This window comes from Opisthocomus hoazin, chromosome 3, assembly GCF_030867145.1.
Source record: "Opisthocomus hoazin isolate bOpiHoa1 chromosome 3, bOpiHoa1.hap1, whole genome shotgun sequence".
Lineage (NCBI taxonomy): Eukaryota > Metazoa > Chordata > Aves > Opisthocomiformes > Opisthocomidae > Opisthocomus > Opisthocomus hoazin.
Window position 1 is genome coordinate 38,840,722 of NC_134416.1, and position 26,623 is coordinate 38,867,344.

General features: G+C 42.4%; 1 protein-coding gene across 6 annotated transcripts in view; it reads left to right on the top strand.

Moving 5' to 3' along the window:
• The first annotated feature begins 541 nt into the window (after positions 1–541).
• EYA1 (EYA transcriptional coactivator and phosphatase 1) overlaps positions 542–26,623 on the top strand; it is a 92,853-nt gene continuing 66,771 nt past the window's right edge. For 2 of the 6 annotated variants that reach the window (XM_075415248.1, XM_075415249.1), the window contains exons 1-6: positions 543–608; positions 6,093–6,142; positions 7,560–7,687; positions 21,907–21,987; positions 23,900–23,969; positions 24,339–24,484. In XM_075415248.1, the coding sequence (XP_075271363.1) occupies positions 7,564–7,687; positions 21,907–21,987; positions 23,900–23,969; positions 24,339–24,484 (421 nt within the window). In that variant the 5' untranslated portion in view covers positions 543–608; positions 6,093–6,142; positions 7,560–7,563. Of the gene's footprint in view, positions 609–6,092; positions 6,143–7,559; positions 7,688–9,484; positions 9,548–21,906; positions 21,988–23,899; positions 23,970–24,338; positions 24,485–26,623 lie in introns of all 6 variants that reach the window. The other 4 variants (XM_075415247.1, XM_075415246.1, XM_075415245.1 and 1 more) reach the window with 4 other exon arrangements.

The window sequence follows — 26,623 nt, forward strand, 5'->3', positions numbered from 1 at the left end:
CCGCGTAGCTCCTCTCCTTGGCGCGGCGTTGGGTTAATTCCAGTCTGCTGACCAGTACGGCTCCGGTTCAAACCCGGCTGGACTGGAGGGGACGCGCAATTAAACTTTTTAAACGGGGGGCCGGGGGGTGGTGTGGGGGAACCCGAGGGATTCGTGACTTGTTCTGGGAAGAGGCTGGAGAAGGTGCAAAAAAATGGGGCTCGGGCGGGGGGCGGCCGGCGGGACGGTTGACTTCCGAGCGCGCAAGCCTCACGGCAGCTGCTGCTTTTAAACCAGTAAGGTCGGGACAAGAGAATCGCTGCGGTTTGCGTTACAAAAACAAAAACAAAACCCAAAGGGGGGGGGGGGAAAAAACAACAGAAAAAGAAGGGGGGGGGGGGGAAGCCGGAGCAGCGGGGGAGCGCGGAGGGGCGCGGCGTCGTGCCCCCGGGCGCTGCCGGGCGGACCCACCCGGCCGAGCGAGCAGGCGGCGGGGCCGCAGGCAGCCTCCGCCGCGGCTTTGTCTGCCCGCCGCCGCGCTCCGGCCCCGCTCCCGGCCCCGGCCCCGCTCCCGGCCCCGCCGCGCCGTGGGAGGCGCCGCCGCCGCGCTCTGATCCCGCCCCGGCCCCGTGAGTACGCGGCGCGGGGCAGCGGGACCCCGCGCGCTGGGCGGCGGCGGCGGCGGCGGCGCGGAGCCCGGCGGCGGGGGCTGACGGTGCGCGGAGCTGCCGGGGGAGGGGGCGGGGGGCTGCCCGCCGTCCCGCAGGAGAGCAGCGCGCAGTTAGGAGTGGCGAGGCCCCCGCGGCTAATTGGCGGCGGTGTTGCGGGCCGGGGGCTGCGGGCCGCCCGCGGAGCAGGGACGAGGCGGGTCGGTTGTGTCGCGATCAGCCGGGCTCTGGGGATCCTCCTGTGCGATGTCCTCCAGCGCTGGTGGTTCGGCCGGTAGGAGTAGCGCTCTGGTGGGACGCTAAATTTCTGGGGAGGGGTGTGTGTCTGGGGGGGGAATAGGCCCGTAATATCGGAGACCTTTGTGAAGGAGACATGAGAGCGTGAGAAAAATGATAAAAAAATGGGAAGGCAGAGTGACCGGCGGAGATTTTGACAGCGCTTTCTGAAGCGGGAGATCCCTTTGCTTCGGGTGTTTGAATTTTCCCGAACACCAGGGAAAATAACGCGGATCCCCGCGGGAGAACTCTCGAAGATGACAGAATAAACATCTACATGACTGAAGCGTCTGACGTTTATTGACGTGTTAGATGGCGATCTTAGAACCGGGAAGCTAAAGACCTTGTGAAGTCTCATCAAATTCATATTTTTGAGCAACATTTTACATTTACATTTTTGCTTTCGGGCAGCCGAGACCCCCAGAATATTCCCAGGTCTGTGTTTCTTTCCACGACGCCAAGGAGCGGAAGGGCTGGCCTTGGCGACGGGGGGCTGATTCTGGAAAGGCAAAAGCGTTAGCGCGTCCAAAAGGGTTTCTTAGAAGGCGGCTGCGTTTTCGTGGAGTTGTTTTGGTAAGTAAGCGTTTGGAAATGAGGCAAGCAGAAGAGAGAAAAGCTGCCAGAAAAAAAAAGAGGATAGTATATTTCATGTAGCTTCTTTAAATTTAAAAATTATCACAGAGGGAAACTGGGGATAAGAAGTGGAAATGTTGTGTAGTCTATCGCTAGAAGTATTTAACGTTAGGTACCACGCATAGGGAATCTTTACTTGCCCATCCTGGACTGAGAGGGTTTGCAGAGCATCTGCCGGAACACAGAACTGCAACATAAATAAATAAATAGTGTGTATATTTCTTTGTAAATATATATATATACACGTATATGCGTGTGTATACACCTTATATGGTTTCATGTGTGTAGCCATGCGTGTACCCAGCGTTGCGCGTGTTGCTGACGCGCCCGTGGCGCGCAGCGTGTAGCCGCGCACCTCGCCGCCGTCAGAGTTTTCCCAAGGCCTGGTAGGGTCTGGAAACGAGCAGCCGTCCCCTCTCGGCAGTTCTGCACGGTGATGGACGGCTGGGAGTCACGCTTCGCCTCTGGAGAGTGGCGAAAAGAGGATGAGTAATCATTCTGTTTGAATTGCGAGAAGTACGAAATATTTCCCCGGGAGCCAAAAAAAAAAATCTTGGAAAAGCAGAAAGGCGTTCTTCAATGGCTGGTCATAATAGGAGCATTGTCACGTTGCGGTGCTGCTGGCTTAAAGGGAAGAAGCTCTTGGGGCTTCCAAATGTTTCATTCATGAGTGTATGAAATGAGCGCGCAGGACAGCACTTTTTGAAGAATTTAAACTAGTAATTAAAAATGAAATAACTGTAATTACCTGCTTCTGGTTTAATAAGTGCAATTTGTCTCTGATATGAGTAGCTAGTGAAGCAGCTCGACCTCCCCGCTTAGCGCCCAGCGAGAGGGCCGCTGGAGGAGTGGAAGTATGACCAAGTTTCGTCTGGTGCCAGCAAGGTGCCTTTTTGTAGCCAATTTGCATTTCAGTTTTGTGTTTTGGCCATTGAAGCCCTCATGTCTGCAGATAGTGATTGCGGAGGGCTTTTAAGGAGGCAGAGAGTGCTGTTGGGGGAAAAGTCCCCTTCTCTCCCTCCCTCCACCCCCTTGCTAAAAATGACAGATTGTTTTTTTTTTTTTTCTTTCTTCCTAAGGAGGAACGCTCTGATTTGAAAACTGCCATTGCTTTGAAATATGCTTCTTTAAAGTAGAACTGTTGTTTAAGAAAAAAGCGTGTGTGCTGGCCATAGTTTTCTGGGTTGACTACTTCTTTTCACTGAGAAAATTTCTTTTCAGCTGGAAAAATGTTTTAAATTGTAGCCATTTAAAAAAAAAAAATGCTCCGAGCAAGCGAAAATACCGTGGAAAACCTGTGATTTAGACGAGTACCTACATTTTATTTGCTCTGTGCTGCTGAAATTTAGAATCCTTTCCCATTTACAGTTTACTTTTCACAGAACATTATTAACTTTTTGGCTTCATACATGATCTTCTGTCAGATGCTTTTGATTTGTAATTTAGCAAAGTATAATAAACAGTGCAAAAGTCATGAATTTTCCTCCGCATCCTGAGCTCTGTGGTAGGGAAAATGTGATAAAATGTGTACCTTAAGTCCTGTTTGATGATCTCTCGAAGCAAGTTTGCCTTCTGGAAATAATTTCTGGGGTTGAAGAGCATGGTATTAACAGATTTAATGTGGCTATTCAATGGATTGGTGGAGTACTATGTGAGGTTTAACAAAATGAGAGAGACAAATTGAACATCAACAAAACCTACATCTGTGAAGAATTATAAATTTAATTAGAAAAAAGGCAAACTTAAAAGACCTCATTAACTAATCAGAATTTGATGTTACTGATTTAAGATTCTTAAATGGATGAATTTTAAGTAGCTGTGCTATCGCTGTCCTTATTTTCTCTCCGGGTACTATGTAGTGCGCAGATCTGCAATCGTATTAAAGAGAGAGATATGAACGTTAGAATAATCAAATCATACACAGTAGTACTTTTGAGGTATTACAGAGAACGTGTATGTCACTTAGCATATAAGGTATTTTTAGTTTAAGCAGGGTGCGGAGAGTGAAGGGTGAGGGACAGCTCCTGTTTTCTCTTTGATTTTTTTTTTTTTTCTTTTTTTAATTGTGCCCCTTTGGCTAGCTGGATAAGGCCCTTGCATTTTTTTTTTCCATTTTTTGTTTGATACGTGGATTACGTTGCAGAACTTCAGTTATCCAGAAATCTGTTGGCAAAATGGGAGAACGTATGAGAGCAAGCACACGCCACCCAGAAATGTTTTTATTCCATGAACTGGTTGTCGTAAGTGTGGTTCCTTACTACGTTGTAATTTTGTACCGCACATAAAAAACTGAAAGCATGTGAAGTGTAGCATTTTGTAAACTGTAACTAATTTCACTCACATCTGTGTCTAATTGTTGTCTGCATTCGCATTCTTGAGAGTAGATTTATTTTTCCTGGACCACTCTGTGGATTCAGCTGACCAGCCTAAGTGAGGATTAGTTGTTTTAAAGTTATTTTGATTAAAGAGTCATTTTTAAATATGGTAACGTGCAACACATGGTTTAAATAATCCTTGAGACACAAAGGAATATATCTAAAGTATGTCTAATGAAAATGAAGATTGTGGATATGAACTTTCACAAATCATAGGTTGTTAGAGGACATACAAGGTATATTATATTTAATTCACTGTGAATGAGCTGGATTTTTTTTTTTCCCCTCTCCCATGAATCCTTAAATGAGATCTCTCTCACTATACACACATGTGCAGATATGTGTATATATTTGTTAGTGTACAGGAGCTATTATTTTTTTAATTTGTGTAAATAAAACAGTGAGGATAAAATGTATTTTAGGGTTTAGTGAAGTATGAATAATACTATAGGACACTTTGGAAAATATCAGTTAATTAAAACCTCTATTTGAAAAAGGATTTTTCTTCTGTTATAAAAGATATGTTTGAAAGGATCCTGTGCAAGAGAGGGTGAAGATAGCTCTGTAAGCAAACTTAGTTCTCACCTATAATTTTTTCCAGGTGTTTAGAAGTAACAGCAGAAGCATATCCTAAGACACTCTGCTGCAGTTTCTGGGGTGAAGAACTGGAAAAAAAAATTAAAACAAAATGCACAGTTTTGAATGTGTCTGCTCATCTAGTTTGATTTGGCATGCGATGATGTATTGAAAAGCACATTATGCCATACTTTAAGTACCCGGTTATAAAAGGATTGATGTTTTTCGGCGTGCATTATTGCATACTTCTTGACATCATCCGTAATGTTCTGCATTGCCTGTCTGCCCCTAGCAGTTGTTTACCCTCACTAGTAGTAATTCTGTCTGTGATTAAAAATAACAAAAAACCCCCCCACAGACACATAAGTGGGTTTTGCTTGGATGATTTTTATGGCACTTAAAATGCCTCATCTCTCTTGTCTTTGCTCTGTGATCATTTAAGAGATGTCGGTTCAGGTTGAACGGAAACGCACGTGAAGGATTCGCAGTGCAGACATTAAGAGGGTATATACCTTGCCCGCAGAAGCTTTTGTGTGCTTTTGAGCTAACAGTGTCTAGCAGCGTCTCTTCACCTGAATTTTGTCACCTGCTGACAATTGTTACTGCCTACAGAGAAGGTCTGTTAGCAAAGCAACTTTTTTTTTTTTTTTTTTCTAATAAGGTACGGAAATTTATTACTCACCTGAGTTATAAAAGGAGTTGTTTTGTGAAACTGAAAAATTATTGCTGGGCTTCCCTTGTGGAACCAGATTCCTGTTCTTGATGAGTGACCTCGGAGGTAAATGCTACAGCTTCCTCCAATTTATTTAGCCAGAAGTGTGCTTTTAAGTCATTTTATCAGAAGTCTCATTAGTGATTGGAATTTTTACAAGTAAGACCTTGTGCAGTTATGTGTGGGGCTTTTGTTTTAATTCTCCCCGGTTGGAGACGGGCTCGTTTTGGAGATGGCTGTGTAATGCTGTTGGTCCTATATTGAGGATCTTTGCCATAGGTAGACTTGCCCCTTGTTTTCGCCCCCCAAAAACCAGTGTCAGCCTCTCTGGCTTGCTTCGCCCCTCGCCTTTGGGGTGAGCCGGCTGGCGGGTTCCCCGTTGTCCAGACGCGGAGGGAGGATGGCGAAGAGGGGAGGAAGAGGAAAAGCCAGCGTGATGAGGGCAAGAAGCTGTCAAGGAGTTAAGGGGATGGGAGGGAGAGAGAACCCGGCTGGCGACAAGAAGGGGCCGGAGGGGTGGAGGATGCTGGGGGGCTTGGGGCTGGGGCGGCGCAGCGGGGTTACCTTCGCGACCGTGCCGTGCCGTGGGAGGAGTGAGCCCCTCTGCAGCTGTCACGGGCCCCTGATGAATCACTATCCCGTCACTTGGCCGCCGTCCCCCGGCGCGGGGAGGAGGGAGAGAGACCTGCCGAGGAAACAACAGTTGAGCCTTCAATTTAGAGACAATATGCCTTTCATGGGCACCGCGCCCTCCTCCTCTCCTTTTGGGCTTAAAGGACAGAATTGTCATCCGTGGTGATATCCTTGCTTGAAACTAAGGCCTCGTAGTAAAGCAGAGTAATAGAGGCTTCTGTTTGTTTCCCTGGTTTACAGGTGCAGAAGTCCCAAACCAGTTCAGATGAAGCTGCTTCCTCAAGCTGCAGGTAAGAATTTGATTTAAAAATGCTATTTTTATGCAAGCCTTTTTTTCATTTTTTTAACTTCAGGTGGTAAGTTAGTACTTACTCTTGTTTTCCGCGTTAAGCAGATGAGTAAAGTGCTGGAGCGTCGCTTTTATGTGCGTGCGACCAAGTCTGTAAACCCCGAGCACATACACCTTTTCACTAAATTGTTTGACTTTATATTAGATACTGGCTTTTCAAACTCGTTGTGATATCATCCTTCTGTATGTGTAGACTGGTTTAGGTAATGAAATATAAAGTGAAGGATTTGCATTTAGAACTTGTGATAAAAGGTCAGTTAAAATGTGAAAACTTCATAGCTGAAATGACACTTAGGCTTAAGGATATTTATACCACTACTGTGGGAGGAATTTTTTATATCATTTCAATAGTCTTAAGCATTTAAGAGCCTAAGCATTTCTTTTAAACGGAAAAATTACTGGTTCAGATGCCTTGGAGGCACAGTAGCCTATGACATTTCTGCTGGGACCAGTTACTTAGACTGAGTACATCAAATAACACTATCAAAACTTTCAGGTATAAAGAAACAGAAGGATGGGGCACTTCAATCATAAGCTTCCCCGACATCAACCAAGGGATATGTCATAGTGGTGGCTGCTGTTGGCCTTTTTATATAAAGCTATTAAAAATGCAAATCGGAAATATTCAGCGGCTTGTGTGCTGTATAAATGTTCAATTTTTGCTTTGAATTGGAATTGCTCTCTTATTTTGACTAAGTGACAGCTGCTGAGATACAGCAGAGTGCTAAGGCATACTAACGCCTATATGGATTCACTGTGTGTTGGTCATACCTCTTTTCAATTGGGCACGCTTTGTGTAGTCCACAAAGCAAACAAGTGAGCAGACATAATAATGTTTTAATGCTGCATTTGTTTCAACGGAAACAGAGGAACAATTAAGTAGTTTGCCAGAGTAAACACATACATCAGGAATATCTCATTCCCTGTCAGTAGATGATAGGTTTCCACAATTGCTTCAAGTGTTTTATTTGGTTTGGAGGCCCATTATATTGCCACTGAGTGGTAAATCTTGAAAAAGCAGAGTGTTAATTTGTTGTTAAGAGAATATATGTCTTCGTGTATTGGTGATCTTCATCTTTGTACGTATCTTAAAAATGCAAGGTGACATGAATGTTTAAAGTACAGTACTTCATATCTAAATTTTATTCTGTTAGAAGCTGGAAAAAGAATTATGGTAGCCCAGCGCAGAGGGCTACAAAATGAGTTTAGCACTAGAAAAGAGCAAGTTGGGAGAAGCTGTTCATGTTTTACTAAGTGTTTTCAGGCTGTTAATTAATAGCGGGCTGCGTCTCATACGGGTAATTCCACTGTAATCCGTGTTGAACATGTCACTAAAACTAGTTGCTTCTTGTTTTCAGGTCTATGGAAATGCAGGATCTAGCCAGCCCACACAGCCGACTAAGTGGTAGTAGTGAATCCCCCAGTGGTCCAAAACTTGATAACTCTCATATAAATAATAATTCCATGACACCCAATGGCACAGAAGGTGAGCTACCATTTTTTTTAGTGTTTCATCATTTGTTTTTTCTCCTTGTTGCATCGGTATTCTTGCAGTCAGTAAGCCATAGAGAAAAAAATGTTTTACTGTTTTAGGTGTTCTGTGTTTGTGTAATATGGTGTATAGGGCTGATGCTCAATGTTTATCAGTAGTTACTATTGTCAAGCTTCAGCAATAGCTTTCATTCCAGGTTTATGTTCCTTTCATGGAGTTTGAATGGACTGAGCAGGTAGCATGTGCAAAGCTTAAAACAAAAATCCACAAAACCTGAAAGGGTAGTTTAGTGATGCAAAAAAAGAGGTGTTCACAATTGTCGTACTACAAAATGCAGGCTTTCAGTCTTTTTCAGTATTTCTTTGTTTTCTCACTTTTTTGCAAGCTCCTAAGGCTATGAAAGTTTTGTCAAGTAGGCTAATGAAACTGGGTGTTGAAATTTCCTCAGGCTACTTTGCTGCTCTGATGGAGTGGCCAAAATTCGAACAGGTGTAGTAATTCAGTGGAGTAAACTGATACCTATTTTTCAAGAAGCAGTCAGGCAGTTAATAAGTTATGTTTGTTCTCAGTAGAATACTAACAGCAGAACAACCTAACAGCTTTGCCATTAATATAATGCATATATAATACATGTAATAATACACATAATGAAACACAGAAGGGTTTATATAATAAGCAGCAAAAAATTCTCTTTCCTGTAACGTTTCTATGGCAATAGTAGGAAAGATTGTACATGACATTTGGCTATCTATGTGAACAGAGATTTTAATGCATAACTACAAGAGAGTCATGCAGCTACAAATACGACTTTTCAATATAAATGTATAGTTAAACAACTGTTGTAGCAAAGATATGCCTTTTTTTCCTAAGAACTGGGTCATATTGGTGCTGTCATACTGTTTAGGATTATGAACATGCATTTCATTCTTCCAGGAAAGGCACATGTCAATCAAACAGATGTCGTCCCCCCTCAATTCCCCGAACATCTCTGTTATTCATTCTAATTGGAGTCCTCTGTAGTGGGGAGGGTTTATGGGTTATCAGATTAACAGGCATTTGTGCCAGAGTTGTGTGTAATTTACTCTTTGCTATTGCTGTAGAAGTATTGCTGCAATCAAGTTTTAAGCCTTTTGAAAAAGAAAAAGAAAATAGCTTTTTAGAGAATAAGTGTTTAATGTGTTAATGTGGTTTAAGCAGAAAAATATTGCATGTGCACAGATGAGCCTTCTCCATTTTTAATATCTAAGTATATTATTATATTTTTATATCATATTATCAGGTGTATAACAGGTTTGGTACAGGATAAAATTGCTTGACCCTTTCAAATTAAAATTCCTCTTGCTCACAAAAGCCTTTGCTGTAAACCCCGTCAGCTTTTGTACCTTCCATGTAACTTGAAGGCACAAAAATAAGGAGTGTTCTTTAAAACGCTGAAAGACAGTCGCCATCTGGCTCGACTTCTTGTTCTAAGTAGTTGTTTTGTGCAGGCATACACTCTGGAAAATGGGATGCTAAGTATTACCTTGTCAGGGAATTAGCTATATATATATTGTTCATGCGCTGACCTCGGGTAGCAAATAATTTTGGAAATAATATCCCAGCTTCTCAGTAGGTATCATAGTTTATCGAAGAAAGTAAATAAAATCATGGTAACTTACCTGACACTAGAATTTTAAAGTTCAGGCTTATTAATTTAGGGTGAGTTCTACCAAGAGAGATGTAAGTTGCGATATGTGTTCATCTTCTGAGACGAAGCCAAATGGTTTTCTTCTGTTTGCCATTTTCCCCCAGGTGACATGACCCTCCTCAGCCCTGCAGACTGGTTGCTAAGCCCTAGCACAGCGAGCCCTGCAGGTTTGGGCGGCTGCGGTGGGCGCAGCGGGCGTGGGCACTCGGCATGCGTTTTCACCCCTTGTCCGGGAAGCGTCCCGAGAAATAGCTTGTGCTTGGCGATTCTGGGCTAAACTTCCTGAACTGAAAATTCCTGTCTCTGATTGCTCTTAAGTGACAAATAAGGACAAGTTTGTGAAAGAAACATAAAAGACTACTTTATTTCTGAATTAGATCTGTGCCAAAATTTGTGAGCGAAGCAGAAGCCTAAGAATCTGAAGCTGGAATTTTTGCTGTTAATCTGTTTTAATTTGAGAAAATGTTTAGTTTGTGTTCCTTGAGCTGCTAAACCGGCTTAAGAAAAAATTGAGTGAATGGAGCAGGGGTTTCTTTTTTTTTTAATGAAGGGTGAAGTGAAATTATTTTTTCTGAGATGCTTGAAGCAGAATTCTGCTGAGGCACAAGTGGCAGATTGTAAGGATGCAGTTGTAAGGGCTTGCCGAACACCCTGCTTAAAATGCTGCGGTGTGGTTTGCTTGCTTGTTGCACGTGGAGTGGAGGCGTGGGTTGCTGAACCTTCACATGTTAAATATAATATGTGAAACCAGCTTCTAATCTACTACACACTCATTCTCACTAACATGAAGGAACCCTCTTTTTCTGGCACAAGGGGCCTTCACGTGAGTGAGAAACAGGGCCTCTAGATACTTGCATGTTTTAAATATCTTGTAAAGAGATGTTAAATTTGACTTGACTATGGGTGTGATTTCGGCAGGTGTCCATACCCTGAAGTGCAGGATACGTTCACTAGATGAGGGGAGGGGAAAAACAAAAAAGAAGAAGAAGAAAAAAAACACCTGTCCCAAAGTGAAATGGCCCCGTTTCAAACAAATGTTCATTAACTCCTCTAAGGCACATTTTCAGACTTGTCTCTTATTGATGTTGTTCTACAAGAGGATGTGGTTGGAAGATAGCTCACTGTTATTAGCTAATATTTTTAGCTTCACACTTTGTGGTAAATTTTCAAAGCACTGAATGGGGATTTAGTTGTGTGATTGAATCAGAGTTTAATCTCTGCATGCAACTTTGATATAGTAACTCTTTGTGTGCTTAATTTCACTCTGGTGGAGCCAAATTACTGCAGTGCAGAGCTGGCCAGGTAGTGCTGGCCGAGGACCGCATCTGGAGAAATTCAGGGGGTTTTGGGTGACTGCTATTTATTTCCTTCTATCTAAACATTTTTAAACAGGTCAGATTTACTACTTGTTGTCTCAAATAGCAATTCCTCTACAGGATTCTTTTAGAGCATAGTGATTTCTGTAGAACAAACACATTCTGTTAAGTTTGTTGCAGACCATGAGACAGTCTTCATAGCTCTGGATGTATGTGTGGTGAGGGGAAAGGTAGCATTTCCTTAACATCTTGATTTAAAAAAATCGTAGCTAATAAGAAGTAATTATTTTGCTGGTGTGTTTTTTTTTTTTTTTTCTTCCTCTTCTCTGAGCGAGGCAGCGTGGTGTTTAAACCAGTGATGGGGAAGTAACAAGGAAATTATAGACCTTGACCAGTCAGAAATTTCCCAGGATCAAATACAGAGCAGTAACACTGAAATATCTGGCTCAAGACATTCAGAAAAATCGGTTCTGGCATGCCAAGATGGTGCTGATGATATAAATACTGCAGTATTTGAGTTTTCTGTGATCTCTTAAGTGTTTTTCCACAAAATACCCTCTGTTGTAGAGAACAGCAGACACCGGACACCATTAAATATTTGGCCCTGTGTGACTTGCCTAAGAAAATCTGTTAAAAAAAAAAAGAAGAGAGAATTGGAGTAGGGATCAAAATGTTCATAGTCGTGCCTTATCTTTAATCTTCCTTTCTCAGCAAATTGCTGTGGGGGGCTGATACTGAAGGAGTTAAAGAAACAATAACAGAAGCTAATAAAATTGCCATTCGTTAAGTTTTATCGGACAGCTAGTTTCTATTCCAACAACAGTGGCCACTTTGGCAAATACACTTTAGAGGGGAAAAGCTGTGAGTAATCGATAAATTTGAAAGGAGTAGCAAAGCTGTTTTCCATAGTGGACAACTGCGTCCAGTTTCCGCCTACAGTGGTCTTTATCTAAAGAATGTAAATCTGTTCTGATGGTTTACATAGAGTGAGAAATGGAAGCCTATGGCCCATTGTGATGATGTTTTGTGCAACTGGAATGGAGAAGAACAGATGGAGATTGGGAGAAGGAGCCATGGTTTTCCAAGCAATTACACTTCATTCATGTTAGGAGTATGGAGCTGCATTTCTGACAGTTCAGAAAGAATAAGAGAAGGCATTTTCATATCGAGCAGGAAGGGAAAATGGATAACATACTGAAGATCAGATTTTCAAAGATACATAGGAAGGGAGGCTTCAAAGGGAGTTGGACATCAAAATTCCTTTGGAAAAAAAGGGTTCTCGCTCTTTAAGTACCTGCTGCAACATGAGAATGAGATCCCACACAAAAGCATTCAAAGCTCCTTGCTACATGACTATCTGGTGCGTGGCCGTTAGAAATGTTCTTTTAAGTCTGGTGAACGCAAATCCATCTTCAGGGTTTCAAAAGGCAGCCCTGTGTAGTGTGTTTGCTGTTGAGTTGCAGTGTTATAAAACGGGGAAAACATTGTTTTCAGTATTTTCTGAAGTAATATGGAGTAAGATGTTGATATCCACAGAGAGGGTATGAGCTGATCATTGTTGTGGCACATGATGTAGATTTCTGTTAGTAAATGATATGCTGAGTATTCGTTGTAATTCTAACAATACTTTGTAGCACTCAGAATAGTGTTTCAGTACTGCAATGAAGCCTGCACGTTGGTAGTGAATAATTTTTAGTTTTGTATAAGTTATGCATAATTTTTAATAGCTATTCGTAATTTTATGTATTTTGTGGTGCAAAGTTGTGGTAGGCGATGGCAATCAGACAAAATGATCCTCCTTTGGGAGGTGTTTGGTTTCTGGTGTCTTTTAATTGCTCATTGCTGGAGTTTCTGCCGCTTACGTATGCAGAAGTTTCTAGACTTGTGTTTGTGATGAAGGGCTTCGTGGTTTGAAACCTGTAGTTGATTCAGGGATACCTCATATTTAGACATCGCGAAATAATCGCCCGGTAAAGGTGAATCTAATCTTTGTGTTTCAGCAGGGTGTTAGTATCAAGAACTGTTGATGCTAACGTCTTTACTGGGCCTCAGAAGAATGTAAGAGGACAGCTGTGTGGCCAGAGGCAGACTGCAGTGGTCCCAGCCCCCAGACTGGCAAAAGCAACCTGGGGGTCTGTAGGGGCTGGTAATCTGCTCTTCAACCTGCCGCTGCTTCTGGAGAGTAAAAACCAGATACACACCACTCTGCCCATTTATGTGAAGGCAAGGGGCTGACTTGGTCTGTCTTTTCTTCCCTGCCCTTCACCTTTATATTCTTGCTGTGTGACATTGGCTTCCTTCCAGACTCTTTGTCTTATCTGTGCTTTTATTCTGCTGCTTCCCTAAGAGCCCTTCCGTCCGTTCTGAGCACATGTAGCATAATGGTCTATTTATTATTCCTCTTTCATGGGGTTTTGGCCAGTGAAATAACTTGTCTACTCCTCTGTTGGCTCAGTCCAGCAACTTGGGTTTCAAGGTCTTGAGGAGGAGACTGGCTAATAAATATTGATGTATCTGTTGTCTTTTCTGTATGTGTGTGCATCTGTTTGTGGAAGCTTCACCAGTTTGTTTTCCCCCATAACATTTTCCTGAAAGAAAGGACCTCTTTAAAGTGAAAAGTCAATAGCAGTGCTGGTTCCCACAGACATTTGAGGGAAAGGAAATACTCCAAATGACAAAGGACTTAAAAAAAAAAAAAAAAAAAAAACAACACAACAACATCTTGGAAGCACCGTTATTTTAATATAATTTATTTTTGCAAGCTTCGCAGAAAAGTTTTTGCAGCACGTGCAGTACCAGACTGTGGATGGAGCATGGTGGTGTGAGAGCACCCTCTGAGCATGCCTGGGGGTCCCAGAGCCCCGCTGGCACACTGGCTTTGCACAGGCTGCGGGATGTCAAGAGCCTGTGAGGATATTCACTACTTCACCGAGAGCTGTAACTGCACCACGTCGCGCTAGGTGCGGCATCTCTCCAGTGGGACCAGCCTGTTATGCACCATATACACATGTGCAGTCATGGGATTGCGCTGCGTAAAATGGAAATATTGTATGCCTGGCCAGTAATACAGCTGAGGAGGAAATCCAGCCCCTGCTGTTGGTGTGCACCAGCAGAAACTCCAGGGAACAGGAGCAGAACGTCTTAGTCCAAGATCATACCTGAATAGACGATAAGGTGGTATTTGAAGAGCCTTAGAAAATTCAGAGACTTGTGACCCTTCAGATGATTTAGCACTTCCGTTTGCATCTTTTAGTCTTCTGAGGGGTTTTTGCTTATCAGAGGTAGATAAAAAAGCGTGAAACTTGGTTACAGTTCAGGGTTAGCTGTGTCATCTGACCCTTGGTCAGTGAGCGGAGTACCGGTGCCGACTGGTTTGATGAGACGAGCTGGGGAGGTTGCTGCTGCTGCTGGGTGGAGAGGAATGCAAGCTGGCACTATCCCTCCTTGTCCAGGTGAATTTGGCTTGAAGTCTGGCAGTCCTGGAGTTCAGACCCTGGCCAAAGGTAGAGGATATTAATTCCCATTTATGAAAGGCTCCACCTGCTTCGTCATTCTGCTTCGGTCTGCACGTCTCAGTCTTGTACACCTAAATGGCAGAGCAGGCTTGACAGCTCCATGATGTTCACCTGACGCCCGCCGTGTTCCCAGAAGGTAGCTGAAGGCAACTTTATTTTTTTTCATTAATGGCCGAGTCTTGTGGCACCGTGTGGTCATTCTGTCTGGCTTTGGTTAAAGAGTACGGATATTTTGCACAGATGCGGTGCAAACTGTTACACGTGTAAGGGAGTTGCCATGGTCAGATTCCCAACTGAGGATTGAAGAAGGAAAAGAAATAAAAGGGAAATAGGTCGTAACACCTCTAAAAGGATTGTTTCTGGATATATGCTGCCTCCATTTGGAGAAGAGAGATAGAATCATTCGGTGTAAATTGAGAAGCGGGTGTGAAGGGGTAAGAACATTAGCTCGACTCAGATATTCTCACCTCCTAACTGCAGTGAATGAGACTATTTTAACCCATGACACTACTTCTTGGACGAATATCCAGGTTAAACCTTGATTAGCAGCTACAAATACTTTCAGCGCTTGTCTCCACCTGGATGGTTTTGAATTTTCTTTCTGATTTTGCACTGTGATGACATTTCTTGGTAAATTTAAGGTTTTTCCTGCTAGATCAGTGGATTTCAATGTCTTGAAGGCTCTTGCAGTTTTAATGAGTAACAGAAGAGGAAGATGAGGGTCAGGGCGGAATCGTGCAGGCAGTGACGGCTTGGTGTTAGCCACAGCCAGAACACAGCAGAGGTTTTGAAGCATTCTCACATCAGAGGAGGGGAGAGCGGGAAACAGTCTGGGCTTGAACTAGAATGTGCTGCTTTGAGCAGGGACTTTCTCTGAAAACTGAACATAAATTTAGGCTGGAAATTACCTTGTAGTAATTACCTTCTGGTAATTTCCAGACAAGTGAGATTCAGGACGAGTCTCTGCTTTGAGAAGTCAGACCAAGTAAGTTTATCGGGCTTCATGGTCAGGAGCTGATGATTTGATAGTCTGTGATAAAAAGAGAGAATAATGTCCTGGGTAGGAATTAGTATAATTCAGTAACCTGTGTATAAGTAACCTGTAACTTTTCATAATGTGTTTAGAATTGCAAGATTTTTCAGTGCAAACATTTGAGATTTTGAATAAAATAGTGAAAAATATCATCAGCTTAGAGATTCAAGGTAGAATTTTTGTCCTGTTGTTAATGACAAATAATTTTCTTTGAGCTTTCAGGTGAGCTTTTGGCTTCTAGTGGATACAGAAAGAGGATGATAGAAAGGAAAATGATGTATGAATAGTAAAGGATACATAAAATACTTAATCAAGATATAGTGGGGCAGCATCTGTCAAGATAATTTGTAGTAACATAGTGTTTAGCTGCTGACATTATTTGAAGATGTCAACATTAGCTGAAGATGTTCTGAGACAGAACAAAATAGGGCTAGAGATTGTCTTTATTCGTATGTCTGTAAACGAATGTAACAGCCTTGCTTATTTTGTTGAGACTCTTTGTGCCCTGTGAACATTGAGAGCTGTCAGCCAGGAATTATTTCATTTTACCTACTTATTCGTATAACACAAAAACTATAACATTATAGTATTGATTCAGTCAAAACTGCAAAATTAAAACCGATTTAATAACTCGGACGTGTTTACAATATTTCTGTTCTGGTTTAATGTATATGGCATAGCTGTTAACCAAGACTAGTTCAGTAGAGCAAGCCTTATATGTATTTTAGATAATCAAAGTAATTTTAAAAAGATATTTAAAAACCTTATTTTTTGCATGCTTGAAGGTGCAATCTTTCATATGACTTTTGTGTTAGGAATGGCCGAATATTAGGTCTCTAAATCCATATTTAAATCAACTAACATCTCATTCCTCGTAGCAGTTTTTACTGCTGTATATGCCAATGACTGCATGGCGAGCTGTGAACTCAGAAAGTTGTTACTTGGCCAATGAACCACGTGAACTCGTGGGTTCTAATCTGAAGTTCTCTCTTGGTGGAGTTCAGAAACTGCCATGTAGTCATTATTAATCACCTTTTGTAATATGGCTGACAAAACAGGGCACATTGCACTTGCTATCTCTCAGTGTCTTAAGAAGAAACATCTTGACAATTGATATAATGTTAGATCAGCGGTTATGCTATCTCAGATTTTTTGTGCTTTTTTTCTCAGTTAGCAAATGTGTTGTTATCTGCTATTCCTATTTTTTCTATTATTCTGATGTGTTGTTTTCTTATACAGTTTCGTTTTAAATCTTGTTTTTAGAATCTCATAAATGACTACAAAAGAAAAATAAGGAGGAAAAATGTCTCTCTGTAGACATAGCTTCTTAAGCTCCTTGGTATATAAACCAAATCTGTATCAGTAATTCTAACTAACTGTTGAATTTTTGCAACAGATTAGGAACACATTACATTTAATCTTGAAATTCTTGTTTATTACATGAGTGATTTTGCTGGCACTTAAATTTAGTAGTATATTTCTGAATCGGAGTCTGTCTCTACAATGCAAGTCTGATTATTCTGCCCCTCTGCAGAGGTCTGTTTTGGCTATGGAGCAGCAGACATGGGAGATCTGTTTTGTTTTCTGTGGTCTCTACCACAACTGAGCATGCTGTTGGCAGTTACTGGCAAGCTTGCAACATCTTCTGCGTAGATGTGGCAATATTCCCACTGGTTGCCCAGTGCTATCCTGTGAAAGCTGAGGACATGTTGCAGAAATGTTAATTGTCATGGAAAATGTGAAGAAAATCCAGAGCATGCTTAAGGAGCATGCAGCAGGGCCAGATCCATGCCCGTGCAAAGCTTCGCTTCCTTGGACCGCTCCATATGTCTCTCAAGATGGACATGGACTATGGGCATGCTACTGTGATAGAGTGGCAGACTTGTAACCTTAGGAAATCCCTTCGCAGCCCTCTTTCCCTGTGAATGTGGGGGGAAATGTTCTCCATTGCAGGTCAGGGTTTTCCCTGGGCAAAGGGGGAGACCTTGCTTTGCAGTGAGAATCTACGTGGTGAATATTTCTAGCTGATAAAACCATGGCTGTTCAGTTTATTTGCTTGTATAGCAAGCTTCCATCCTCTTGAATTATGTTTAGGCTCAGATAGAAGGAAATACGGAGTCATCTTCTGTCATTTTGATTGAAATGCTTGGGGAAAGGAGGGCTTTTCAGCTCCTATCCATCTTTATTAAATTCCCAACTAGCTGCAGTGCAAAGGTCTGTTAAGGTCATGGTTGTTCATAGAGATGGCATGATAGGGTTTATTTATTATCACCCTACTAATGGGTATCCATATTAGGAATCATGTGAACAGCCTTTCTTATCCTTTTTTTTTGTATATTCAGGAAATAAAACAGCTGAGACATAAGGAACAGTTGTTACAAAAAATTTATGAGCACCTCAGTCAGTGACTAGAATTCATTTCCATGAAGGTAGTGCAATGTATTTAATATATTTTTTTTTCTTGTATCTTCAAAAGTCGTATGTCTAGTAAAGAGCATTCAGTTCTAAACATGGTTGCACTGAATTGCCCATGAGCCATAGAGACAGAAATTCCTTTTTGATGAGGGTTTTCCCAAAATGGTATCTTTAATAAGGATCTGAGATCCAGATAGGTGGCAAGGGCACGTGGAGCAGGCTTTTAAACCAACAGCAAGAGAGGCATTTACATCCACTTAGAAAGAAATTATCCTGAAAATCTTTATCTAGAACAAATGATGCTATAGATGTGTTGTGTGAGGTGGCTCAGCATAGTCCTTGGACTGCTAGTTCGTGGTGATCCTTATAAAATAAAATAAGTTTGTTTGGAATATAGAAGAATTCTTTCTCCAGTAGAGAAGAGGTGAAAAGTTTGCAGAAAGCATATACTGAAATCTTCCACCCTTTACCCCAGGTTAGTTTGATCTGTCTCATCTTCCTCTCTTTTCCTCCCCCACAGCTGTCAGCTATAGAGAAAAGCATCTTTCTTTGTTATTTCCAGAAGTATAATTATATTATGGAAATTAGGTTCAGAAGACTTGCAAATTTTTGGGAAAGCTGGAGTAATCTGTGAGAGAAGTATTAGTCTATAAAATGCAGCTGTGATAAACTAAGAAAAAGCAGAAGATAACGTGGATGCTACAGTTCTTGTTATTTAAATCAACAAACTGTTTAGAAATTGCTATAAAATTCTGGTCGTTTCTGGAAAATGACTTGAGATACACACTTTGCAACAAATACTTTGTTGCATCTGTGTGGTAGTCTTTCAGTATTTAGTTATTAAATGGATGTTGTATATGATATATGGTATGTTTTTTAAGAAATACATTTGTATTAGAATTGTAGTTCAGATCATGAGTGCACTCTTATCATAGAATCATAGAATGGTTTGGGTTGGAAAGGACCTTAAAGACCATCTAGTTCCAATCCCCCTGCCATGAGCAGGGACACCTTCCACTAGACCAGGTTGCTCAAAGCCCCATCCAACCTGGCCTTGAACACTTCCAGGGAGGGGGCAGCCACAGCTTCTCTGGGCAACCTGTTCCAGGCCCTCACCACCTTCAGAGTAAAGAATTTCTTATATCTAATCTAAACCTGCCCTCTTTCAGTTTAAAGCCATTACCCCTTGTCCTGTCACTACATGTCCTTGTAAAAAGTCCCTCTCCAGCTTTCTCATAGGTGCCCTTCAGGTACTGGAGGGCTCCTGGTAGGTTTTTGAAGTGAACCTCTTGGCCACCGCTTCTTACCACATGTTGATTCACCTTGTGGAGTCTCTTAGACTTCACTTCTTTCAAAAAAGGTGCTCTGCAGAAGTGCAGCTAACGTTCTCCAGCTGCTGATGGGTCCTCTCTTCCTGGGACAAGACTAAACCTAGCACGAATAACCCCATCTAAAATGCCTAAATTGTGGATTCTAGGCTAGTGTTGATCTCCTGAGCTAGCATGTGCAGACAAAACATCCTGCATGAGAATCAAAAGAAAATAGTGGGCTGTTAGTAAAATCTTGAGAGACTGCATGTAAATCCAGTGGATGAAGTCGAGTGAAGGAAACAGGCATGCAGAAACAGGAATTTGGATTGACAAGGAATGGACAGGTGTTGTGAAAAGGGGAAAGTACCTCTCCCTCACCCTTTCCAAACCTGGCACCGAGAAGGTTTCTGCTAGTGATGTTTTCAATTCTTGAACACATACGTGTGGACAAACAGACATGCATACACGCACACCTGTGTTAAGGTGACACTAAGGCTTTACGTGTCAGATGGGGTGCAGCTTACCTTGGTTTTCTGCAGTGTTGCTGAACTGAACGACCTTGCTGAAAAGTCAGGTATGCACCAGCGCTGGTGCGTGGGAAGCAGTGACTGTGTGTGTCAACAAGAGCAAAAGTGGTGGGATGTTGGTAGTAAGACCAACAATGAAAAGTATTTGAGACAGCCAGCATGGCTTCACCAAGGGCAAGTCCTGCCTGACCAACCTAGTGGCTTCCTGTGATGGTGTAACAACAAGGGTGGACAAGGGAAAACCAATGGACGTCATCTATCTGGATTTTTGTAAAGCCTTTGACACGGTCCCCCACAACATCCTTCTCTCCAAATTGGAGAGCCATGGATTTGATGGGTGGACTGTTTGGTGGATAAGGAATTGGTTGGAAGGTCGCAGCCAAAGGGTAGTGGTCAACGGCTCAATGTCCAGATGGAGACCAGTGACGAGTGGAGTCCCTCAGGAGTCCGTACTGGGACTGGTGCTGTTCAATATATTTATCAATGACATGGACAGCGACATCGAGTGCACCCTCAGCAAGTTTGCAGATGACACCAAGCTGAGTGGTACGGTTGAGACACCAGAAGGACGGGATGCCATCCAGAGGGACCTGGACAAGCTGGAGAGGTGGGCCTGTGTGAACCTCATGAGGTTCAACAAGGCCAAGTGCAAGGTCCTACACCTGGGTCGGGGTAATCCCCGCTATCAATACAGGCTGGGGGATGAAAGGATCGAGAGCAGCCCTGCTGAGAGGGACTTGGGGGTACTGATAGACAAAAGGCTGGACATGAGCCGGCAATGTGCGCTGGCAGCCCAGAGGGCCAACCGTGTCCTGGGCTGCATCAAGAGAAGCGTGGCCAGCAGGTCGAGAGAGGTGATTCTGCCCCTCTACTCTGCTCTGGTGAGACCTCACCTGGAGTACTGCGTTCAGCTCTGGAGCCCTTAGCACAAGAAGGACATGGAACTGTTGGAGCGGGTCCAAAGGAGGGCTACAAAAATGATCCGAGAGCTGGAGCACCTCTCCTATGAGGACAGGCTGAGAGAGTTGGGCTTGTTCAGCCTGGAGAAGAGAAGGCTGTGGGGAGACCTGAGTGCAGCCTTTCAGTACTTAAAGGGAGCCTATAGAAAAGATGGGGACAATCTGTTTAGTAGAGACAGCAGTGACAGGACGAGGGGTAATGGTTTTAAACTAAAACAGGGTAGGTTTAGACTGGATATAAGGAAGAAATTCTTTACAGTGAGGGTGGTGAAACACTGGAATGGGTTGCCCAGAGAGGCAGTGGAGGCCCCATCCCTGGAAACATTCAAGACCAGGTTGGACAGGGCTCTGAGCAACCCGATCTAGTTAGTGGTGTCCCTGCTCGCTGCGGGGGGGTTGGACTAGATGACCTCTAGGGGTCCCTTCCAACCCAAAACTTTCTATGATTCTGTGATTCTAAGGTCAGCTCCGTTGTTTTCTGAAACATCATCCTCAGTTGCTTTTGGTGTGCTGTAACTCCAAAAGCTAGGTGTGTAAAAACGGGTGGGGGAGATTGCCGTGCTGATCTGGGAACTCCCTGGGAGCAGGTGTTGTGCCTGTTTGCATCCGTGCCAGGTCAGCCCCATCCTTGCTCCGTGGATTGGGGAATACTGTTGTTGCTGAGATTGCACTGGAGTGACGGACAGGGAAACTTGTGTACTTACTTGTGGCTTTATTAAAAGTCATTCATTAATAATTAATTATGAAGCAGCATGAGCCAGGAGAGAATCTCTCTTCGTTTCATTCTTTTTCAGTCTTTGACAGCTGTCTTGGGTCGCGGGTGCAGAGGAAATAAAATGTAAAAGCATTCTTTGAAGTATCTGGTGAGGACTGTGTCTCCTGTGTTTATTCAGGGTTGCTGAGTATAAAGTTGGTTTTCATTTTGAGGGGAGAAATTCACTGTGAGGAAAGTGTTTTACTTCATTAGAAATTGCCATTTTTCCTCTGAAAAGTTACTTGGATGGAAATAAAATTTGAACATCCCTCAGAGACACCCATTTAAAAATGATTTCCTTTTTTGTCTTTTTCAAATTGCTGTCTTTCAAGCCTGTAAATATCTGTGTGACCTGATCTAAATGTGGACCCTTATTGTTGGGTCTGCAGGATTAAGAGGAATCAGGACAGGTGCAGAGAGTTGCATGGGGACTTCTGGTTTGTTACACTGGCTCTTGTTCCCTGGGGACAGAAATAACCCTCTTGATCATTTTATATGTGTGTGTAAATCATAGCTGCCAGTACTTTGCATTGTTTGTATACACAAATACATAAAATGCAAAATATCGATAGCCATGATTTAAAACATTTTTGGCAGATTTTTGTTTCATTGAATTTGTGGCTGTAGTGAGTGTGTGTGCATGCATGTGCAAGAATATTAGGTGCATATAGAATATATTTTATTTATATTTCTATAGTTAAAACAGAACCAATGAGCAGCAGTGAGATTGCTACTACTACTGCCACAGACGGGTCTTTAGACAATTTCTCAGGATCAGGTAAGGAATAAATAAAGGTTTTAAGCTCAGCATTTTTTCATTTGCGATTTTCTTATCCCATGTGGTCTAAACCTGTGCACGGCTGTTAAAGAGTCTTGTGCGCTTCGCAGCTTATGCCTGTTTCTGTTCATCTTACTCAGACAGTGCAAGTCGATAAGAGTTTTCCTCGAGTAAGGAGCATTACAGCATCAAGCTTATTGATGGCCATTGGTGTCTTCAGTGGGAGTCTCGCTAGGGAGTATTCTGGCCCAGAGTAATTACTGTTTTGTTTTCTGTGAGTAAACATACCTGCCTCTGTGAGTAGTGTTCTAATTGAGGGGGAGGTCTTCCTCATTTATTGTGATTTATTATTATCAAGGTATTCATTCTTCTGTCAGGCTTTTTTTTCTTCCTGGAAGCCAAGCATATCTTAGCTGCTAACATACAGGAGACAAACACTGTGAGAAAATCCTATGATGTTTGCACAGTTTTGCATATGTATGGATTAACTGTGGTATTTCAAGCACATCATTTTTATGGTGCAAAGCAAATAAAAAAGGGATCTAATACTATGTCGTGGGATTATATTTCCAGAGTAGCAAAATTTGACATCTTGCAAACAGTCAGGCTCCAGGTAGCCAACCCTTGGTGGGTCACAGCCTCCATTTTCTGCGCATGCTGTTGAGTATGAAAATATCAAACCTGAAAGGCAAAAAAAAAGGTTTCTAGAGTATTTTAAATCTCTGAAAGAAGAAGAGGTAGTGTGCATAACAGAAGCTATGTACATCTGTGGTGATCTGACTGAAGGTCGGACCATAACATTTGACGTATCTGCAGCCTCACAGGCCACAGAAAAAGAAAACTGTCAGGTGTGGAAGGCATGGAAAGAGATTCCCTGCTTTCCTCCACACTTCGAGCGCTCCCGGAGTGTAAAGATGATGGATTTTCCCTGTAGTTGGCCAGGAAAGGGGTAGCTGGCGAAGGGTAATTATCCGTGCCTTGTTTATTTCCAAGTACTTAGCGATAGGGCCTGTTGTTTCTCCGGCTGTCTGATTTTACAGTAGTCTTGTAACCTGCAGCTGACCCCTTCCTGGCAAAGGCTTCAGAACCCACCTTGGGACCTAGAGAAGAAACGGCACCCGAACGGTGACCAGAGAGGGAAGGGCTCCCGAAAATAACGCCCAGAGCAGAGCGCGCTGGCACATCGGCCACGCTCTCAGCAGCACCCAAAAATACCAAAACAAACTGGGATGGCTTGGCGTAAAGCTCTGTGTTGGCGGCGGGGGAGAAGCTCACAGCTTAGCCGCCTCCGAGGCTAAAGTGCTTCACCAAGAACATTTGCGTTTTGGTCGTGACATCTTTATGCAACGCTGAGTGTTCTGAAGGTCTGAAAGCGTTTTAGAAAGCAGATAAGATGGGGGAAAGGAGAAGGAACTGCAATATGGTAATACATGGTCTGCATTACGGAATTCTTTTTTAAAGAAGAGGGGCGCGTGCTCTGAAGCTGGCCATATGTTTCCAATCGAGGCACGCATAAAGCTCCTTCATAAAATGTAGGTCTTAAAAATCCTAAAAGTTAATAAAACGTTGCACTTGAGATATCAATAATCCTTTGAAAATATGAAGCGAAATGTTTCCATTCGGAAATAGGTTGTTTGCGTTGAAAGTGTTGTCTGCGTGCGAGCAAAGAATTAACTATTGCACAGGAGCTGTACAAAGAGGCAATTTAGTATTTGAAATGTGTAATCAAGATTTTAATGTTAAGCATTCTTGTATAATTCTTGATAAAATATTATTTTCTATCTAAGGTATCAGTGATATTTGAATTTAATTAAAATCTTGTTAATACTCTGAAATTCTATTAGGAACAATAATATTTATCTTTGCTGTGTGTATTTACACTTCTGTGTGCTTTCTTCTCTCCTTGGTGCAGCAATTGGAAGCAGTGGTTTCAGCCCAAGACAAACACACCAGTTCTCCCCACCACAGATCTATCCTTCCAAGTATGATATCTTTTAAAAATAGTAGTAGTAGTAGTAATAATAACTGAAGGAGGCAGATTTTAACCTCATTTAAAATAATAATTGGCTCCATCTGTTAAGTCATAATTTAAACTGCAGCAGCTTCTAGGGAAAAAAAAAAAATTTAAATGCTAAGAATGTATTTGAAAAATATTTGGAAAGTTCTTATTTTACTTATTTTATTATTGATTGCTTATTGTTGTTTTGTCTTTGCCTCGCAGTTTCTGTTGTCTAGTACAGCCTATGATTATGTGTTAATGAAGTAGCAGGATTATAATAAGGCTAAAAATACATACACGCATGTCTGTCTAATGCAGTGTCTGTCCTTTTTCTGTCGTTTGTAATCAATAGCAGACCATACCCACATATTCTTCCTACCCCCTCATCACAAACCATGGCTGCATATGGACAAACACAGTTTACAACAGGGATGCAACAAGCTACAGCTTATGCCACCTACCCCCAGCCCGGGCAACCCTATGGGATCCCTTCATATGGTAAGAAATCATGGCCGTGTTATTTTGTTCCAGAGGTAAGTATCTTTCAGAAGAAGATTACATGGCCCTTGCATCAGTGCTTAGTGGGACAGCTGTGCTCTCTAGCATTTTTTGTGGAAGACTGGTAATTTCCCCATTGGAGTGATGCTTAATTTGTGTATGAAAGAGCTAAGAAGCTACTCAAAAGGATGACTCTGTTTTGGAATCAAGGAGAGAGATTCATTAGGCTTTTATTGGTGATACAAAAAAACCCAGCACTGAAACAGGAAAAGAGACCTAGGGATTTCCATTGCACAGGCACAGCTCCTGGTGTCTTGCCGAGGAACTCTGCTCTCCGGCAATGCAGTGGGGCAAGTCCGTACATAAAGGTCTGAATTTCAGCTGATCCAGATTACTGGAACCCAAGTGAATCAGTGTAGCTGCACTGATTTTCAGCAGGTGAAAAGTCAATTCAAAAAGACCTCCACAAAAAAAATCTCACTTTCAATGTTTTAAAACTCTCTGGAGGTGAAAATTGAGGTAAATTGCCACTAAAGCTCTGTCTGCCTGATGAAGGAGATAGTACTAAGTAGCAAATATTTCCAAAAAAATTTAATTTAAAAACAAGCTGCTGTGGGTGAGACCATTTTGCTGCCAGACTGTCTGCTGGCAGACCACATAGTAGTTCGGCAGCGAGGATGCATTACTAGAAAATAGGTCTTATATTCCTCTGGGGGAATATCTTGAAAATATACAGTCCACATACTTTTAACAGTATATTTTGTAAAGTTACGTTCAGGTAATATAAGTTTTATACCAAAAGGACAGAAGTCACAGTACAAGCTGCACCCCTTAAAATCATTAAAACTTTTAAGTGCAAAACTGGTGAATCTTTCATCCTGACATCTGCAAACTGAAATTCACTGGGTCTCAAGCGTATCCTACAGCAGATTACTCTGGGCAACAAATACAAGAAATAGATTGTTATTCCCCTTTACTTTAAGAAAATGTTTTTCATTAATACATCATCAATAACTGATCCAAAGAAGCATTCTTCCTGTGGCTACAGCCTTGATTACTTACTGCGAAAAATGTGGTTATAAACATGAATTGGATGTTTCAGTTTCATTCCATGTATCTTAAACTTACACAAACAAAATACTTTAATGATACTTAAACTACATTTTCAAGACTATGATGATGGGGATTCTTCCCCCACCACCACCCTTCCCCCAAGCTCATGTTGCTGTTGAGAGCTTGTCTGCTGTTTCCAGCTGGATCGGACGTTGTGATAACAGACGGCCCGTTTCCCCAGGGCGCTCTTCTTGACCCGTTTCTCCTGTGGACACCTCGTGTTCCTACTTTGCTGGCCACGGTGGCTTGGACAGCCCAAACAGCGACTTTTTTGGTTTTTGATTGGTTCCTCTGGATGAAATCCTGACCTCCCTGAAGTCAACTGTAAAACTCCCACTGACTTCAGCAAGGCCTCTGCTTGAGCTGAGCTGTCTTGCTGTCGTTGGAGCTATAATTGAGAGTTGCTTTATGTGGCAACTGCTCGCTGGGGGTTAACATGCCTGCCTGCTCTTCTGTTTTGGTTTGGTTTTTTGCCCAGTCCATCCCCCGTGTCTAGGACTTCCCATAATTTTGCCTAATGTTTTACATTGCAGAGCTGTTTTTGACCACTGAACCCCCCAACTCCTGAGCCAAGCGGATTTTAATGCATTTTGTTCTTTTCAGACAGTGCCTTGTGACTGGGGCTAAGGTGCTCCTCGCTGATGTACTTTATAGCAGTAATATTTAAAAGCACAAAACCATTTAGAAGTTCTGGAACCTAACACCATGTAAATTTTTGCATATTTAAGGCACATCATATAGTCTGTGTTCCAAAAATAAATTACACAGGGAACACTGGGACGCTCATTTGCAACAGGCAAGAACTGAAGCCTTGCTTAGAGTGAAAATTCTCCTCTTGGGTCTGCAGCTTTAGACCCCCATGTACTGTCTGCCTTGCCTTTCTCTCTTCCAGGCTGAGACCTTCCAACAGGTATAAAGAGAGCAGACTTAGGACGTATGTGAAAGGAAAAACTCTGAGTTGGAGCAAGGGGCTTCTTTCTTTTTTTCTTTACTCTGGGGCTTACTGGAAGAAAAAGTATTTGTGAA